General features: G+C 42.8%; 1 protein-coding gene across 1 annotated transcript; it reads left to right on the top strand. All coding sequences in view use genetic code 11, as the record gives it.

The window, feature by feature from the left end:
- Positions 1 to 395: 395 nt before the first annotated feature.
- EGR_06971 (hypothetical protein) lies at positions 396 to 19,045 on the top strand (the record flags this gene model as incomplete). The annotated part of the gene is made up of 9 exons (XM_024496220.1): positions 396 to 560; positions 1,941 to 2,259; positions 2,332 to 3,050; positions 5,008 to 5,886; positions 8,538 to 8,927; positions 11,566 to 11,913; positions 12,760 to 13,062; positions 16,491 to 16,884; positions 18,663 to 19,045. 9 exons carry the CDS (start codon positions 396 to 398, stop codon positions 19,043 to 19,045), a joined length of 3,900 nt encoding a protein of 1,299 aa, XP_024349337.1.
- Positions 19,046 to 19,261: the final 216 nt, after the last annotated feature.

Below are 19,261 nucleotides of genomic sequence, written 5' to 3'. Positions count from 1 at the left end.
TGGTCTGCTGCCGCAGCCTCTCCAAATGCAATATAACTAATGTTACAAGAACCTTCTGCGGCTTTGGGATTGGGTTTAACTCAGGTCGCTTAGGACGCCAGCTTAAATCACATTCATAAGGTTTAATTGGCATTTTATGGAACGAAATGTAAGTGCAAAGTAGGGCGAAAGCGGTTGACAGCCTACGCTTATAACACAGGCCTATAAACAACTGCATGCCTTACACAAGTCCCTACTGAGCTCTACCGAAAACCGCAATAACTTTTTGGTCTAGGAATTACAATAGGAGGGATGTCTGCTTTGGTAATCAAAGTTAGTCATCAAATAACGAAGAGAAGTGAATTTAAGAGCTTATTAACAATAAATGGCAACTAATGATGCATTTCAGTCTCATAATGGCCCTTTTCTTTTGCGAAAGATCCTTCCCAAAGCCAGAGACTTCAGAAGCTATCACAGTTGAACGAAAGTCGGGCTCGTCAGCATTTATTTTGCCCAATACCTCTCTTGCCGCCTCGGTTCACCCGTCGGATGCCCTGCGAAGCAAGGCGGACCACCATTCGGTAGGAAAAATATTTGACTACATTAAGTCCACATGTTTCATTTTCCCCCACTCGAAACCAATCATTAGCTTCTCTTTTACTTGTCCGCCTTTCTATCAAACCAGCTGCCATAGGTTTGGACCAAAAAACGGTATACTAATTTCCCAATTTAATCGGGTTAGAAAGGGGTGTTATTTGGCGATTGGACAGCCCAAAATGAACCAACGCGCTGTCACATCGATCGGTCTTTTAATGGAGAGCATTAAAAATAGCCTGTTTACTCTGCCCGCGCTCAGTCATTCATTTCCTCCCCACCCCAACCCATCCCTCCTTCCTCCTGCTCCTCTGTCCCTCTCTCCCATGCTAATTTCGTTTCCTCTCTCTCCCTCCCATGTTAAACTGTCACCGGTTAATTTTGACCAATTGCAGAAAAAAACTTATTAGTTTCCCCTCTGACAACGCAATCGCACGTAATCAACCCCTTTTTTCCACTTCAAAAGGCCTCTAAATGTTTGTGGACATTTGATTCTTGAGTGATCGTGGGCGACTCTGTGGGACAAATTACATGCCAAAATGCATTTGCCCTAAAAAGGCGTAGCCATTTTTACGATTGTTACACTTCTAAATCTCAAGCGCCAAGATGAGGAGGGGTGTGCCAAGGCAAAGAAGACTTGTCTAGTAATTGATGTTGCCAAAAAAAACTGGACAAAACAAAGTTAAAAATGGGTCTCTCCATTTGCATTGAGGGTTAAGCATTCAGTTTATTTTTATGGGGGATAAAAGCTACTCAAGGTCGTCCATTGGCTGAAGTCGATAGTCTTTTTTTCGTCTCCACCTAATTGGTGTCATTAATTATTAAAACAAATATTCACAAGTAAACTATGTACCCAAAACAGTCTAAAATTTGAGGATGAAATGAAATCCGGAATTTTTGGCTTTTGGAAAGTAGAAGCTACACCATCTCGCATTCTTAGTGAATACATGATCCACCAACTGCTACTTCGCTTAACTAATGATAACTTCATCAGCTGATGCACAATTTTATTAGAAAATTGCAAACGATTTCCATCTAAAAGTTTTGTGACAGCATCATTGGTGAAATTCTAGCCCTTAGTTTTCTATAATAGAGAAGATGCTCGAAAGTCCCACTAACCCCATAATTGATAACTATTCTCTCCTAAACATTAGCGAAACACACAAAATTACAGACAGATATTAGTTAAAATAAGTGTACACAAGACATGATGCTGCTATTTGAGACTTTACAGTGGAATAAATCAGCGTTAAGTGATGCACCACATTAGATTTTCCTTCATTAATTTATGGAAGAAAAGTAGATGATTACCCTTAAAAGTTCCCCCAAAGTCCGCCACATAAGGCAAGCGCTCTTCCCTTCATTAGTTGGCAGATAGTGGCTTCAAGTACATCTCAAGTGCGACACCGATTAAGCCCGCCATCGAAGTGGCCCAGCCACAAACCCTAGGCGGCATCAGCACGAACGCCACGACGGTGGGAGCAGCAGCTACTCCTGCTCTCCTGCGATGTGCCTACACTGGAAACCAATTGCAAATCTCCACGGGCCTTCTCTCTAACCACGCGGGACTGCAGATTGTTGAGAAACCACTGCATCTCCAATCTGCTGCATTTCCTCAAGCAACGGCCGGCGTGCCTGCTCACCCTGGCTTGACTGTAATCTCAGATGGCATTCAAACCTCCCCACGTATGCTCCAATAACAATTATTTTAGCTTACGTGTTCAGTTAATTCCTTACATCTCTTTTTCTACCTTCAAGTTCATTGCGACCAAAGTATATTAGCGCATCATACGACTGCAACAGCTACACCCTACCTCCACTTTGATCAGGCGGCTGCTGGGAATCGCACAGGTGCTTTTCTTCATAATCGTCAACTCTGTGCAGTTATTGGGGTGGCCCAGAAAGCACTGACTCAATTTGAGTCTGGAATGCCAACGGCGACAACGGGAGGTGCGACAGTGACAACCTCAACTACTCCAACAGCCAGCTATTTGGCTCCAAGTGCTCAGGCTGCAACCATAATTGTGGGCCACAAGGAAGGCACTTCCGGCACCGTTCAGTACGCCAATGATAAGGTGGATTCCATTAATCTACTCTCACCAAACGCTGGTCCTGGTTGTATCTCCCTTCCACCGAGATCGGCTAGAGTCTTTCAGCTCATTCTGCCTCAGTCGGCGACGGCATTGTCGCTGCGTCCGCATCCTGGATCTATGGGATCTGCCTCAGTAATTCAGCTAACTACCACAGGGTCCGCTAACCTTGGAACCGCCACAATCCCACTAAAACAGACCCCAGTAGTCTTGGAAACGGGTCTGGCGGCCCAGACGGCAGCTACAGCGACGGCAGCAACAATGGAGGAGGCACATCTCCAGGATTCTACCATGGTAGAGTTGCAGACGTCTGGAGAGTTAATGGATCCACACAAAACGCCACAATCAGATGCATCGCCATTGCTAACTCTCGCGGAGTGGGATCAGGTAATATAATGTGCTTTGCAAAATTGAAGCAATACTGCTTTTAAGATTAATTGTTCCTTCTATCCCATGCAATTTGCGCCTGACTCAGCAATGACGACCTTCAGTAGTGCACTCTCCCGTCAAGTTCCTCGTCATTTAATAATTGCCGCGCCATTGCCATTGAAGTTTTATTTTTTAAAATGAAATGGTTGAACGGCAAATTATTTGGAAATTTTTTTCTCTCAAATATGCCGCTAAAGCAAACTAATCCTTAAGAATTGTTACTTTTCAGCAAGAAACGTTCTTTAAATTTACGACCTGATGCCTATCATCATTTCCGGGACCAGAATGTTAGATCTAAGTCTCCCTTTTTATATGTCAAAAATCAAGAGCTTCCACAAGCCCTGATTATCGCTTTGACAGGGGCTGGTGAATAAGGAAGACAGCAAGTGCCGTATTCACAACTCTGCCAGTTGATGCAGCCCTAGTGAGTGGGTGATGCAATGTAGGTAAGATATCTTTTCTTGTTCCGCCCTTAAGGAAAGAAGAAATCGGTGACATTCACCTGCGCTCTAAATATGGAAGAAAAACTCAATTGTGCGTTCAAATGTTTCACTGGTCATTAGGTGTTGGGGTGGCTTCTATGTTAAATGGCATGATTGTCATCTAAATGTCATGACACTCATCAACCCATCAGTCAGTCATCCATTTGAAGCAGGGCTGTAGATTCTTTGAAAGGGATGTATTGGTTTATAAGAAAATACTGATGATTGCAGAGACAAACTAAAGAGGAGATTAAAGGACAAAAAATTACATCCGTTCAGTGAACCAAAATTTTAAAGTTAAGTGGAACCGCCCTTCCTCAAATAATTTCCACCACGGACACTGCATGATGAGCGCTGATTGTCAACTTTATTTGTCATTGCTAATCGCAACTCATTCATGTTAAAATCTTTTGCTCATTTCGGTTATGCTCCCCCACTACCTTTCAGAAACAAATAGTACGCAATAGGAAAGATTTTTGGATTGGCTTTTTTCGACTAAAACAAGTTCATGAAATTGGTGTAAATCCCAGCCTTCACTAAACTTGTTTTATTTCTCCAACTTGGCTGTGATAATGGTTGGAGGGCCACTTATTCCAACCCCGACAATTTGCATACCATGAATAGTTTATCCCTCTCAGATTTTCCTCCCCACTGCCCTCCGCCTAATTTCACCGGGTCACGCTAATTTGTTTTTAATGCTAACCCCCGCGGTAACGTTCCCCGAAGTTGTTGCCACCATGACATCGCATCGGCTGGACACGATGCTGCTACTGTTGGTTGCTTGCTTTTTCCCTTATCAAATTCGCCCTCTACACGGTGCATTCTCTATCCCTAACCCTCCTTTCCAGGTGTGACTAAGCTGGACGTTTGTTTGTTTGTTGGTTAGCCCATACCCGAGGCAAGATTTGCGCCACACCGAACACCCCAAACAGCTGCCGCGCCTAGTACTGCTGCTATTGCATTGGGGAGCAGAAATAAAATTAAATTATTTTAAAAGCAGAAGGGGAAAACGAGCTGCTTTCTCCTTCTCTCCTCCATTTTCTATTGCTCAGACTTTTTTCGATATACGTGTACCAGCTTACTAGAACAAAATTGGGATTCTAGTTCACTCCGACTGGTTGTAGCAAAGTAGAAATTAGGTCGGTTCAACTTTGTTCTACCTCATTTATTCATATAATTCACTATAATTTGTTTTAAAACAGCAACATTGTTTTAACTTATCTATTAAAATCGTAATTTTGCCTTTTAAGTCAAATACTACAAAGGAGATTTGAGGTTTTTGCTACGTAATCGTGCCGAATGGTCAAAACATTTAAAAAAGACAATGCCTATAACATTTAAAAGTTAAGGAAAAGAAATTGGTAAAACGTTTTAGGTTGGCTTTACTAAAGCTGAGATGTTTAAAAAAGGCTTGGCCTTCTTTAATTCACCAGCTGCACAAGACTGGAAGCATTGTCCTCCCAACAGCCCGTAGTCTCAGCTATTCAGAAGTCCCAACATCAGCACCAGCGGCAGCAACAACAACAGCCACGAATACGGGTGATAGTTCTACAGAAGTGGGTCAAATCTCCACTGCTACTGCAACTACAAACCTCTACGACACAGCACCTCCAGTGTTTCAACAGGACCAAAAAGTCGAAGAAGAGACCTCAAAATGGCTTGATTTCTGCCCCACGCCTTCCACAAAAGATGTTGCCACCACCAACACCACAACCAATAGTGGATCCTTCGTGGAATCTCTTCCACTAAGTCAACCACCATCTTCGGGAGACTGGGAGTCGGGCGAAAAGAAATCCGCCTCCTCCACCTCCTCAAACCAACACAGCAAGCTTCGAGTCCTTCTCTTCGACATGGAAGACGAGGACGAAGAGGAAGAGGTTGCGCCAGAGACCGAGAGGATAGCAGTGGGAGAAGGGGATCTCGAATCCACAGGCATAGAACCTCAAGTGAACCCAAGCGAGGTTGTCCAGTTAGATAAATCCAAGGAGGGCCGACTGTTCAAAGGGTGTTCTGTGGCTGGAGCTACCGCCAGCCTTCCAACCGCCATTGTGGCTCCAACCGCATTTTCAATTGCAGTGACGCCGTCCACAGGTGTTACAAATAACATAAACAACAGCAACAGCTGTGGTGGTAGCAACAATAACTTTGGGAGCCCCCGGACCTGCTGCACTGCAGATGAAGGAACGAAGGACTCCTTAAAGGAGAAGCCTATGATACCACTATCAGCTGCCAAGAGAAAACGTCTCTCGCCGGTCAGTAGACATGGCCAACAGACAAACGGCTTCCATTCTCCCGCCTCTGCCTCTGCTTCTGTAGGTTTCTATTCTACCTAAACTTAAACAAGTTTACCGTTGCATCTAAGCACGGCATTGCAGCAGCGTATTCAGTCAAAAGAGGAACAATTTAGTTTCTGTCCTAAAAGAGCGATTCTCAGTGCTCCACTTGGGGAGCGGAGGAGGAGCGGTGACCATGTAGTGGATTTTATGCCTAGTTTTATAAATAGTAAAAGTTTACGCCCTAACTTTAAATCTGTCTGCCCCGAGTAGACGGACTTAATAAGTTAAGCGTTTAACATCATAAAATCAGTGAAGCCGGTTCACTTGCCATCATTTGTAATTAAAAGCGAAGACAGCTTTGGTTAATCAACTTCAGTGGGAATTGAAGACTGTAAAAATGTTGGAAAAACTTCGTTAAGACCGAAAAAAACATTCCCTTTGTTTTTGTCTTAATCCAAGTGCTATTTAATATTCTACTGAGGGATTTAATTGTCTGCTTCAAGATGAGACATCCAATGGGCCTCAGGCTGAGACAGGAAACAGGGATTACCATCCCCTTCATGGCCTAAAATTTGCCTACTCAAGTTTGATGCATTATTAAAAGGTGTTCCTCTACCCTCAAATCAAATCTAACACTTTGGAGTTAGTCTCGCGCGTTTAAACTGGTTTATTTACTGCCAGTTGCTTGCAGTGTGCCAGATGGAGGGGCTAATATACTTGAGAAGGAGGGGGAATAAGATCCACATTTTTAAACTAGTAGTAAAGTAACAGGAGTTTTCCCTTTAGCTACGGAGAAGTGGCCTAAATACCACTATGTCACCATCTCTTCCCGATCATTGGTGCAACCTTTCTCCAAAGTTCCATTTTTTCACCTGTTAAAATGTGAATTCGTTTGCGTCGAGGCAGGCGATAGCGCAGGTAGCAATGGCGTACCAGAAGAGAGGAAATGTGACCACGCACGCAAATATTGCCAACGCGAGGTATTTAACAGTGAATAGAGTAGTTGAAAGGATTGCAGAGAAGGAGAGAGGGGCTGAAGAAGAGGCAGGGGAGGTAGAGGTAGAGAGGGAGGAGATACTAAGGGGATTTCCTATATTTGGAACGCATACACCCGTACATTCGGATGGATATGAGAGCAAAATCCAAGCTAATTATCTCGTTTTATGGAGGGGCTACTGCTACGGTTGTAATGAAGCTGCAACCACTGACTTATTTCTTAATCTATTCGGCTAAGTCATAGGCTTGAAACTGGTGTTTGTTAAGAATTAGAGGACTGTGTAAAGGTTTCGTAGATGTTAAGAATGCTTTTTCCACTTTGGCTCAGTTGATCACAGAAGGGAAAATTTCCATTAACTTAAGCGGCAGCTGTGTCACCAAGAGTAAACGTAATTTAGAGGAGATATTTTACTGATTTATGATCTTTTCCTTGTCACTACATCAGAAAAACTTCCGCTGAAGTTATCTATTACGATCCCCACCAGTGCCACATGCATGTGCCCCCACGCCACAAATATGCGACGTGTGATCTTTGTTGGCCCATGGCAAATGGTTGCACACAATTCTGTGGTAAACATAGAAGAAAAGATAGGGGATCTCCTTTGTTTCAATAGAACAAATGCATTTTGTCCAGCTTTTAGTCCGCAAATGAGTGGATCAGTTCGGTAGCACTGGCGTTTATGCTACTCCAGAGCGAATAGAGCTGTGACAACCGATTCCCCACATGATGTGAAGACGAATCAAAAACGATTTTGCTCAAAAAATCCTTTAAAATTGGGAACACAATCAGCTAACTGAACATTAAAAATGAATAGTGAGTGTTCGACATCGGGCCTCGACTCACCGGAAAAGCGCTGATTTGCCTATCAAGGCTGTGCATTACGCCTGCTGAATTGTCACAAACCAAATGAGAAGGCAATTTTCTTCGGGTTATTAACGTATCCGGTGGGGCAGCTCCCTCATTGTCTTCTATACAAAAAGGGAGGTGATTCAGCTAGGGTGAATCAGCTTCGAGTAGGGATAGGCGACCCACTTTTTGAGACCATGGAAATTGCAGAAAACAATTAATCCCCGCGATAGCTTCTCTCCTGAAACTCCCATCTGCGCTTAATTATCCAGATCCTGCCTTATGCTTTTCCCTCCCTACTTTAAGTTAAAATACCTCACCTTCAAACGTCCTTTAAATGGATAGCGTTTTCTAAACAGTCCGCGGGGTATTGCTGTGGACTTTCTCCATTACGGTGCAACTTCCGTAAGGTTAAGTTCTGACCGTGCAAATCCCCACAACGAGGATCGGTGAGGATGTAATTCACGAGGTCAATTCGTGCTTCTTCCCCCTCTCTTCCCTTGCCTCTTCTCTCTCCTGGGAGATTCTAAAACTTGACCTCACTGTAACCTCGCCTACCAATGTGTCATCCCCAGCGTGTGGGTTCGAGCACAGATACACTGATGATTGAGGTCATTGGTCTTCTCTGACCTCGCATTTCTGTCTTCATTTTTCCCAAAACGTCTTGCTACCCCCTAAATGATCTCGGTTGGATAGAGGACAATAATTAAAATAACTACAAAGTAAATAAGGAATTTTGAATCTAAGAATATCAAATTTGGCTGGTAGGTAAAAGAAGGAAGACTTGAAGGGCTAGATTTCGATTGGAGCCTACGTCTTTATCATACGTATTTGATCTCTTTAGCCACTAAAACAGAAGAAGTCCGAAGACTCGACAATTCTGCTTACCGCGTCAGATACAACTGCCACCACCAACACCACAATCGCTTCAACCATAGCCACAGGATCTTCAACGAATGCACGATTTTCCTCCGCTACAGCCACCGCCAATGTTAATAATGGGATAGAGATCTCAGCTCCCCTTAATAGTGGAACCATTCTTAGTCTACAGCCACCCAGCGCTGGGGCTAATCGCCTCTCTCTGGGCACGACTCAGCCGATAGAGGGCATTACTCTGCCAGTCTCTTCTAACGTCAACTGCGGTGGAAACATCATCATCTGTTCCAGTGCTCCTGCTACTGCTATTCAACATCATCAGCAGCAGTCAGCTTCCATTGGAGCGTGGAACTGCCAAGTTAGTTCTATGTTTCCTTCCTAGAACGCCAAGTGTAGGAAACTGGGGGCAAAAGTGCGGAGACAGGGTAATGCAAATGGCCCACATTCCTCCCTGTAACGGTGGCCGTTTTTTTTCCCACATAGTTTTGAGTGATTCGTTTGTGAGAGCAATGCCTGTCTCTGTGCTTTTTTTCATCATAACCCTATCCTTCAAAGGAACAGCCAGCTCAACTGCTAGTTTACGCATTCAAACTCTCTGTCTCTCTCCAAACAGTGAGTTTGGTAGCTTACTTGCTTTTTTGTAACCTAACTCTAATCTCCAATCAAAATTAATCGCTTTCATTCTCAAGGTCGTTCCATCCAATGTGGGCATGAGAGGAGGAGGCGGGGGAGGAGTAGCGGGGGCGAAATAAGAGTAATAACGGTGTTAATAGCAAAAGCATCAGAGTTTGAGTGACAGGACTCCCTCTTGCTTAGTTGACAAAATTAGACTTTTTTATATTTCCACATTTGTTATCAGTGTCAGGGGAAAATTGGCCAGTGCGACCCAGGAGTTTTACGGTTCAAATATGGAAACGAGTCAGCCACCGCTCAAATATCCTCAGATGGCGAACAATCTATGCCTGATTTGCTGTTTTAAACTCAACTTGTCCACTTGCAACACCCAATCTAACGTAAAGACGGAGACTCGTCACGTATTTGAGACGTGCCGTCTCAGACAAAATACTGCTCAAGGGCACATGAAACCAAGCCTTTACCTCTTTTGTTTCACTCAATTCAATGTGTAAATTAGATGTATTTTCGTTTATGAAATTACACCTTTCCCACCCTAAAAATTGCCCAATGAATCACTACGTCGCACTGGTCTCTGCTTCCTCTTCTCGCCCTTCCCCCAAATAGCCTCATATTCACACCGTAAAAATTTTATTTTCCTTGCATTTTTGATGGTCTATTTCAGATCACCTCCTATAAAATACCTAAAAATGAAGTGATTTATATTAAATAAATCCTATGATAGCCAGGTTTTGCTGGAATATTGTAAACAGCAGGAGGTAGAACTCCGTTTGGCCTACCAATTTCCCAATACTACTCCATAGTTATCCCGAAATCTTTAGAGAAAAGTGCAGAAATAACCTCCCATCTCACTCCAAAATAAATAGGGAAGATAATTTATAATTGACCAATTATCAACCTTTTGATGAATACTGAGTCCTCCTATATTTTTCCCTTTTGGACTTTTTTCTCCCAACCAAATTACCAATTTTAATTGCCTTTGCATCAATTTAAAAGCTCTCAAGTCCTTTTTAATTAAAAGAAAAACTGGTTTGAACTAGAAGGGCACACAGGACTTTATTGTTGTTTCATAAAATAAAAGTACCACTTAAGTGAAAGTGTACAGCGCTTTATTTCCTGTCCCCTCTCCTTACGGGTACTTCAATCGACGCTCCCGGAGCAATACATTGCCTCCGTAACTAATCTCACCACTAAAATACTAACACAGTCCAGTTTTTCGCTTTAAATAACATCCATAAATTACACTGTCCAATTTTTTATTGGCAATATCATTAGACATGGTTGTCCATAAACATCTTTGGCATTAATGTCCCTACGGTGTGATCCGAGTCTGCTCACCGTGCCACCATGTTTGACTGTACAGAGGAGACAGCAAATGCGCTCAAATAGTTGCCAGATCTGATAAGTGGAGATTGGAGGGTTGAAAAAATCTGTCGTTCATTTGTAAACGTTAAAAAAGGTAGTAAGTGCCACTCAGCCAATTGTCGTCGTCTGCTATATGATTTTATTTCGGGAAATAAAGTTAACACACGGAAGAGGAAGAAAGAGGAGGGTATTAGTCACCAAAAGGTCTAACCTTTACCACAAATTTCCAGACCATTGGACTTGCCCACTCCTGTATAGGCGTTTACTCACTCCCCAGGGTCAATAAACCAACCAACCATCCAGCCAACCGTCCAACCGTCACCCTCTTCAGCATCTCCCGAATGCACCCTAAATGAGCTGCATGGAATGTCAAATTCGATGGTTTGTACTTTAATTCCCTTCCTGTTTCTCTCTCCCCCCTTTCTCCAGTAATTTTATGGTGTTGAGTGCATTTGGCCATTACCACGGGAATGAGGGTAACTTGGCGCAGGAAAACACGTCCATTTTACCGGACAAGAAATAAGGTGGACCAAAAGTGCCAGCATTCTACGATGATTAGTCGCCCACTTAATTGGTGAAGACTTAAATTGATATCAATTGAATCGTCAAAATTGGCTTTTCCCCAATGTGGTGTATGGCGTACCCATCTGAAAGCGGCTTTGTTAGCTAAGAACGGAAGTTTTGGAAGGTTATTAGCACAGTGATATGAACTTTAATCCACTTTGTTAGTGTGACAGCGGAATCGCAATGTCAGATTTGCATCTAAGGTAGGCAACATAACTCCTTTCCCTTACTGTCAGCTGTCTTTGGAGCTCTACACATACATCCATGCATCTATCCATTTCTTAAGTTCAAAAATCTTTTTGGAGCTGGTTTTGACACTCAGGAAACACTATTTGCAATATGATCATGGTGTCATGCTGTCAAGTCTCATTCTCTTACAGAATAACTTCCAATATTACGCATAACTGAAGCTTTCCTCCTCTTAATGTTATTAGGTAAAAAGTCTGGATACAAGATCCTCTCCAATGGCTCTAATTCGACTGCCAAACGGTCAGTTGGCAGCAGTGCCAAGCACCGTTTTCGGTGGAACTCAGGTGACTCTAGCTGCGGCACCACCGCCTCCACCACTGCCACCACCACCACCTCTACAACAGCCAGTTCTGCAAAGTCACGGTGCTACTCTAGTGCTGCGCTACCCCCAACACCACCCAGGTCTTCAAAAGGCAGGTGATCAATTTGATCCCAGCCAGGGGATTGTGGATCCCACCAATGCCACCACTACCAATCTCACCATTGTCAACGGGAACTATCAGTTTCAACAGTCTCCGCATTTCCAACATCAGGTTGGTTCGGTCATGAAAATAACCGCAAGAGAATTGGTGAACTTATTTCTTTATTGGTAGTCGAAAACCGGTGCTTCAGTCGGTTTATTAGGGTCTCCTTTTGCAAACAAAAGGTCAAAAGGATTAAATGATTTAACTAATTTTGAAGTCTACTCGATATAATTAAGCAAAGTTGTCTCCCAAGATTCCAGAAACGACAACATCGAAATATTTAATTTCTAGTCGCATAATTACAAGCCTGTAAAAAGCGGTCTCCCTTGATGTCAAAACTTGTTTCAAAGATATGCTTGATTTTTCATGGCCCAACTCATCCAAATGTTAAAGAATTTTTTTTGAAGATTTGTTTGAATTCCTTTTATGATTCCATACTTTCCTACGTCTACAGTTGGCTAATTAGATTTCTCCACTGACCCTGTCCCGTGCCTCCTTACTATGTGGCTGTACCACAAGTGAATTAATGCAAGATAAAAAAGATTTTAAAGGAAAAAAAATTTAGAATCGTAGACTTGAAGACACGTGTCCAGAAAGTGTTCAGTTTAGCTGCTAAATTTTCCGTCTTCACAAAATTTTGAACCGATTTCAAAAAGTGGAAGTCAAAGCCAAAACTTGACACCTTGTTAAATCACTTTTCCTGAAATAAATTTACCCTGTGAATAATTTCTGAGCTAGTTCAGATTACAAGTGAGCCTTCCTTCACTATGTCTTACACAAATTGCTCCGCAATTTCAAGCTCTCTGGGTCCTCATGTCTCCATTTTAAATGATACATTTCCGAGGCTTGACTAAAAGATAGCGGAAATCAAATAACTCCGAAGCGCCATTTTCACTCTTCCACTTGTTCTTTTAGCAACGATTAGTGATGGTCTCTTCCGGCAGCAAGAACACTTGCTGCACCACAGCCTGTGACCATCCAAACGACCTAGGCTCGAGCTCTGTCAGTGGCAACACGGTAGCGACAGGAGGCAGCACCTGTGTAGGTGGTAGCGGGGCGAGTGGGGATCAGATGAACATCCCTCCACCCTCGCAGACACCAACGATGACGACCACCTTCCAACAGACATCTGTGGCGGGACAACCACCACAGTTACAGTCACCTGCCGGAGCTCTGACCGTTCTCGTGCGTGGCGCCAACTCACAGAACTCATTACAAGTGAGTTGAATGCCTTATTTGACCTTGACAATTGGGACAAAAAGGAGACGCGTGAGTGTGCAACTTTCAAACTGTAAACTTGAAAAGCGTTACTATTTTATGACCACTTACTGAATCAGAGTGACCCTAATTGCCATTTAAGGTCATTTCTGGGAGCTTTTGGTAATAAGGGACACGAAGGGTCATTCCTGGATTAGTGTTTCCATCCGAGCGGATAAAGGATGCAAAAACACCTTTGTGGAATTGACAAAGACCGGCAAAAACACAAGTACTTGTAATGTTCTTTTTAAAGATGATTTTCCCTCACGCATTCATTAGAATTATCCCTAGAAATTTCCATATCCATAGTGTGGTGACAAAATAATTTATCTTCCATCCAAAGTTAAACCGAGGGATAGAAGGTAAACCCTGTCATAAGTCCGAGGACGTGGAAACTGAATCTTTGCCATGATAGTGGAAATATTGCTCCTTTTTATTTCCACCAATTTTCAAGATTTATTTTTTAGACATTCGTAGACTTGACAGTTGGCTTAACCGAACTTTTTTACATCTGCAAATGAAATTTTAGCTCCTTAAAACTCTTATACTAACGAGGTATTCCCCTCCCCCGATAGTTTAACCATAAAGGTAGTTAATCATAGTTTTTCACTAAATCCCTAACCACTGATTGCGTCTGGACGTTATCATTTTCTAGATTATACGTCTGATCATTTATCATCAAGGAAACATTCCTGGACATTTTAAAAAATGAAATCGCCCTCTTGCAATTCATTGAAATAAGGTGCAGGAGTGTAAGATATGACTGTGTAGGGCCCAAGACTACCCTGAAGGCGAAGGAAGACACAGTACTCGGGCAGCAGGGCGTGTGGCTACTGGCGTGACCCGGAGACCATGCCGCCCGGCATGGGCACATTGGCAAAACCCTGAGTGGCTTGTTACAACTGTTTTCATGTGTCCATAGGCAAGGGTCAGTCCCTTAATAGAACTTGTTTCTTTCGGTGCTATTTACTCTTTATTTTGAGTCCTCATATCATAACATTTCGGTGTTTCAAACTCGTCTTCTTTGCAAACCGTACCTAACTCAGTCGTGATGCTTTCAAAGCTTGTCATCAAATTGGCACATCATTTGGAAAAGATGAGGCAGGAGACTGTGCCGCTCCGACTGATTCGAGGTGATAAGTGGTGAATCACCTAATGTTAAGTGTATCATACTGAAGAAGAGCCTCTCTCTGGATAACAATGAGGAATGACAAGTTGCTGTTGGGTAACATGATTGGGGAACACTGCAGAAAGAATGACTTTGGGGCGTATATGCCATAAATGATAACACAATTAGCTTCCACATACACATTAGATAGAAAGGTTGCAACTGCTAAGCCCTATGCCATGCACTGCCAGATGACAATAAGCTTCAAGGACAACCCACTTTCCTCTTCCTGTATTTTACATTTTGCATTGTAGAACGCCCATTAGCTGACTCACCTGTTCTGAAAGATGGCTTTGCATTGCCATATTGGGAGAATGAATGGATTATTAGTTGCGCCCAAACGTCCCACTCACTGCCCATACCAAACTGCCACGAAGACCATGCATGGTTTGGGTATGACAGGCTGCTGACGTAAATATTCGCTTGCTGAAGGACAAACAACAATTACGGTGGATATCTATTTACTTGTGAGAGCCTAATCAGTGGAAAGCACGGTACTTTATGAATCTACAAGACAACGCACTGCATGACCTCGTACCTCACTGCCTCTGACCTCATACTGTACTTTAGGACTGGAGGGATGAACGATAATTCCGCTAGTAGTGATTGTCATCCATTACTTAGCATTAGACAACCACATGGGACCTAAAAATGTGGTAGAAACGGAGATGAAGGGCTAAGCCTTTTCTGGGCTACTAGAAATAAACTGTTTTACATTAGTGAATTTTTCTGCTAAGAAGGGATAGTTGAATATGAGAGATAACTTAAACGAATATAACATTTTAAAAGACAGTCTAGGGATATTTATTCCTCATTTTTATAGAAGTCCAGTTCAGTGAAACCTTTTACGAGAAAACAAACAGCCTAATCACTAATAGCTTTGTCATTCATCATTCGTTCCACTGGGATTATCACCTTTCACTCAATCGAGAACCAAAATTACACTAATTAGCCCCAACATTAGCATCGCCTTACCTTTGAACCCAGCAGGAGATCAACATTTGCCACAAAAATGCAACTTTTGTAGTGCTTTTATCGGTCGTCACAAATTCCAAACATCGCTAACAGCAGAGGTGGTGATTGATCTAGCGGACAAACATTTCCGTCTCGTCCTCATTTATTTGCTTCGAACCGTAAATGCTTATTTTAGCGCAAAAAGGGGAGTTTAACGTCTTCACTCCTCCAACTAAGGCGTCATTGAAAGTGAAACCTACTGCTTAATTACTTGTGGCGTGAAGCCACTGGGTTGGTAGGAGGCAGAACTGGCGAATCCTGTCCGCTTGATACCCTGTGTCATGAAGAAAATGTTATAGTGACGTGTTGGTGTGTTACACCCCGATTTTGACCAAACACCAAGAGAGTAATGAACGACTCATTTGGAGAGTTCTTTGTGGTACTTGGCTTCTCTCCTTGTTGTTTGGGGTGTCTGTATTTCCCTCCTCAGACGTGGTCATTTGCCTCATCATTCATTATTACTGGTCTGTCACGTGATTCTTTCTATCAAGTCACAATAAAGAAAAGTGATCCTTTTGGAGATGACTCAGCTGACAACTTTGCCAACTCTATTTCCCGGTGTAGCTGTAAGCTCAAATTAAATTATTCATGGCTATGAAAAATTTCACAAGAATGCAGAAGAATAAATAAATGGAAATATGGAGATTCAAAGTTGAAAATCAGATATCTCAATATTCAACCACTTTGCAATTAAAAAGACACTGAACTTTTTAATTGATGGTTTAGAGCTTACAATTGTAAGCTAGAAAAGTGGCAAAACTCATGAAAGTTATTTCTATTAACTCCTTTGCTGCATGCGTCAAATGTGTGTGACGCAACGATTTTCCTACTTAAGTTCACACGCCACGGATGTGTGACGCGCATCGGTTTATGGTGGTTATGGCCGAACCAAAGCGTATGTCTTAAATAGGTGGGTTAGGTTTAAAAAGATGAAATAGATGTTATTTGTAGGCGGGAATGTTAATATCATTCAGTGTTTCAACAGCAATTAAACTGGCATAGTAGTAAAACAAAAAATGCATCTTTACGGTGATAACCAAGTTTCCTTCAAGATCCTAATAGTGAATATTTTTTAAGTAAATCCATTTTGAAGCTGAGAAGAAGACGAGAATGGCGTCAATGTCACCTCCAGACTGAGTAAGCTTAGATAACAACATCACAAGGAGATAAATTCAACATTTTAAAATCAAATTCTTGCTGCATTCAGTTGCTGATCCCTCAACCCGACGGCACAATGGTTCTTCAGCCGGCCACAATGCAGAACCAATTTTGTAGTCGTGCAGCATCAGTACCAACATCCGGTGTGTCTCTGCTGCCTCCACCACCACCGGTGCCACAGCCACAACAGCAGCGACAGCAGAACAGCACAACCGGGGAGTTCACTCAGCCAATTATCCAGACTGGCTACATCTCCGTTCCCCGAGGAGATGAAACGACTTCACTTTTCCACGCACCTACAACTGGTATTTGTGCCAACGGCCAGTTTGCCGCGGCTGACGACGTTACTACCGGCACCACCGCGACAACGGCGGCAAATTCTGGATTCATTGAATTCGTCTCCACCACCGGGGTGGATGGATCCAGATCTATTTTGTCTACAGGTGAGCCAGCATTTAGTGAAACCGTCTTAAGAATCCACTAAACGATAGATATTTTATTAATAAGTCGAGATATACTATTAAATCCTCTGATTTAAATACCTGCTAAAAATTCGCAAAAGGTGAGTTCGAAGATTAAAATAGAAGCTAGGCAATTAGCTTACGCGAAGTAGATTTGAGCTTGTGAGGGGAGCACCTGAAGAGGGAGAAAAAGTTGCGAAGCAACTGCAGACTTCCAGACCGCTTTTAACTAGTTTCAGTGATACTTAGGGTTGGGGTTAAAAAGAACAGGGTTTATCAATGATTAGCATCTCAAAAGGGGATATCAGTCGTATATTAGGCATTCGTTCGTAAAAACTGTCGACTTTTATATCGTAAGAGGTGACATTGAATGCTGGTTTCCCATTAGTCGTCATGGCATTATAATGATTGCCATAAGTTAACATTCCCATCCTTTAAGTGAGAGGGTTCCCACAACCGGGATATCCATCACATTGTACACATTCCCTTCCAAAAGTTAAAGTTTAATTAGGAGTCCGCGAAGGCGGAGTTTAAAAAGGCCTCATTCCCGTCTAACACGGGGCTGAGTGATTTTTCCACCAATTTGACCGCAATTTAGGTGTCTAAGCTCCGTTTCCGGATGAGTAATCACCGAGGCAAAAAAGAACGATGTTAGTAAATAAGCTTCAAAGAAGATGGCCAGGAAGGCCCGAACAAAATGTGTTAGGTGTAAAGACAATGACGACCCTCATACGGCAATTACATGATCACAACACTGCTAAATATGGCAGCTAGCGTGATGGTGATGGTGTGGAGTATTTTTGGCCCAGTAGCGCAGATCACGCGCTCCTTTAGACACACAACGCATCTTGCCATAAATGGCAGATTCCAGAAAATAACGGTGACGGGGCCGATGATTATGGAACGCATTTTCTTTCCTCTCCTCTCGCATATAATGCAGAGAAAGGTTCCGCTGCTTCTCGTTCGTTGTTTATGCATCGTGTAAAAATAATCAAAGATGGGGGCAAACTGCCTGGACGAGTGGGTTTATTGCTTTCGAGACCTCACACAAGGAAAGTAAATTAAAGCTTACATTTAAAGTAATTTAAATACACGTTATAAAATCACAATCTTAAATGACGAGCACGATTTGGTAGTACAAAAGTGAGGAAAATGTACTTTTTCCATGAGCAAAAAGCAGTTAAAGCAATGTACCATTGCTGCACATCTGCAACCATAACAAGCTCACAGTGAAAGCAGTTGAAGGACATTGTTTATATCCACCAAAAGGTTCGTATTTCAGCCTCACATCCTTGTGATGCCTTTGACTGCCCACGTAGTACACGCCTGTGTGACTCACGGCTGTGGTTAGCTAATAAATTTAACCTGGATTTGGGGAATGGAGCGAAACCCTACATTTTTGTTCCTACCCTCAGCGTAGAGGAGAAGAAATAAGACTGCGCGACTGCTTCGCCGACCGTTATAACACACCAAATAACTCATCGATTCCCATTAATCGATTTCACCTTTTGGAACGGCATGTGGACTAGTCATGGTCTAATGCAATTAGAACTCAGGTGAGGGCGATCGATAAATATTTGGTACGTCCTATTTGCACTGCTATTACGCACCGCTTTGAAAAATTCGAATGAGGCGTGTCGAATCTCAGTTATTGATGATGGTCTTTTGACAGCTCAAACACTAAACATGCAATTGTTTGCGATACGATTGTTTTGCACTAGTATTTTTCTATATTTTACAATCAGAATTTTTTAAAACAGGTGATCTTTCCAAGTGGATTCGGGGTGGAACCAGCACTACCAAGGTTATTGGAGGAAGAGTAAGCACAAACCAACAGATATTCCACCAGGAGGCCTGTCTGGACTCGACTAATTCCACAATCATTCGACTTCCACAAGCTGCCAGTAGGGCACCAGTTAGTCATCATCATCAGCAACAACAACAGCAGCAGCTTCTGTTCCTCACGCCTTCAAACGGTACCACCACGGCGGCTTCAACAAACCCGCATACATCCTTTAGTAATGTTGCCACGATAGTTCAACAAACCACGGGTCTTGAGCACAATCAAGGTGTGTGGGCAGCAAATTCGGCCACAACTGGAACCGCGGCGACAGCTTTACCCAATCCGACTCCAAATTCTTAGATGGCGCGACATCAGTGATACTAACACCGAGCTACGGCATTCTAGAGCATCTACGCGCACATTTCAGAGAGCTTCTTGCATTTGCTACATCCTGGCTGTATTTCTTGCCTCTTCAGTGAACGAAAAAGAAAAAAAAACAAAAAAAGAACTAAACGCAAAGAAAGGTGCACTTCCGTTACTATATTGCCCGCGTCTTTATCTCTCAAAAAATCCAGT

The sequence above is a fragment of the Echinococcus granulosus genome (genome assembly GCF_000524195.1).
Source record: "Echinococcus granulosus chromosome Unknown EG_S00067, whole genome shotgun sequence".
Classification (NCBI taxonomy): domain Eukaryota; kingdom Metazoa; phylum Platyhelminthes; class Cestoda; order Cyclophyllidea; family Taeniidae; genus Echinococcus; species Echinococcus granulosus.
Note: the sequence above shows the minus strand (reverse complement) of the source record. Positions and strands in the feature narration are given on the sequence as shown.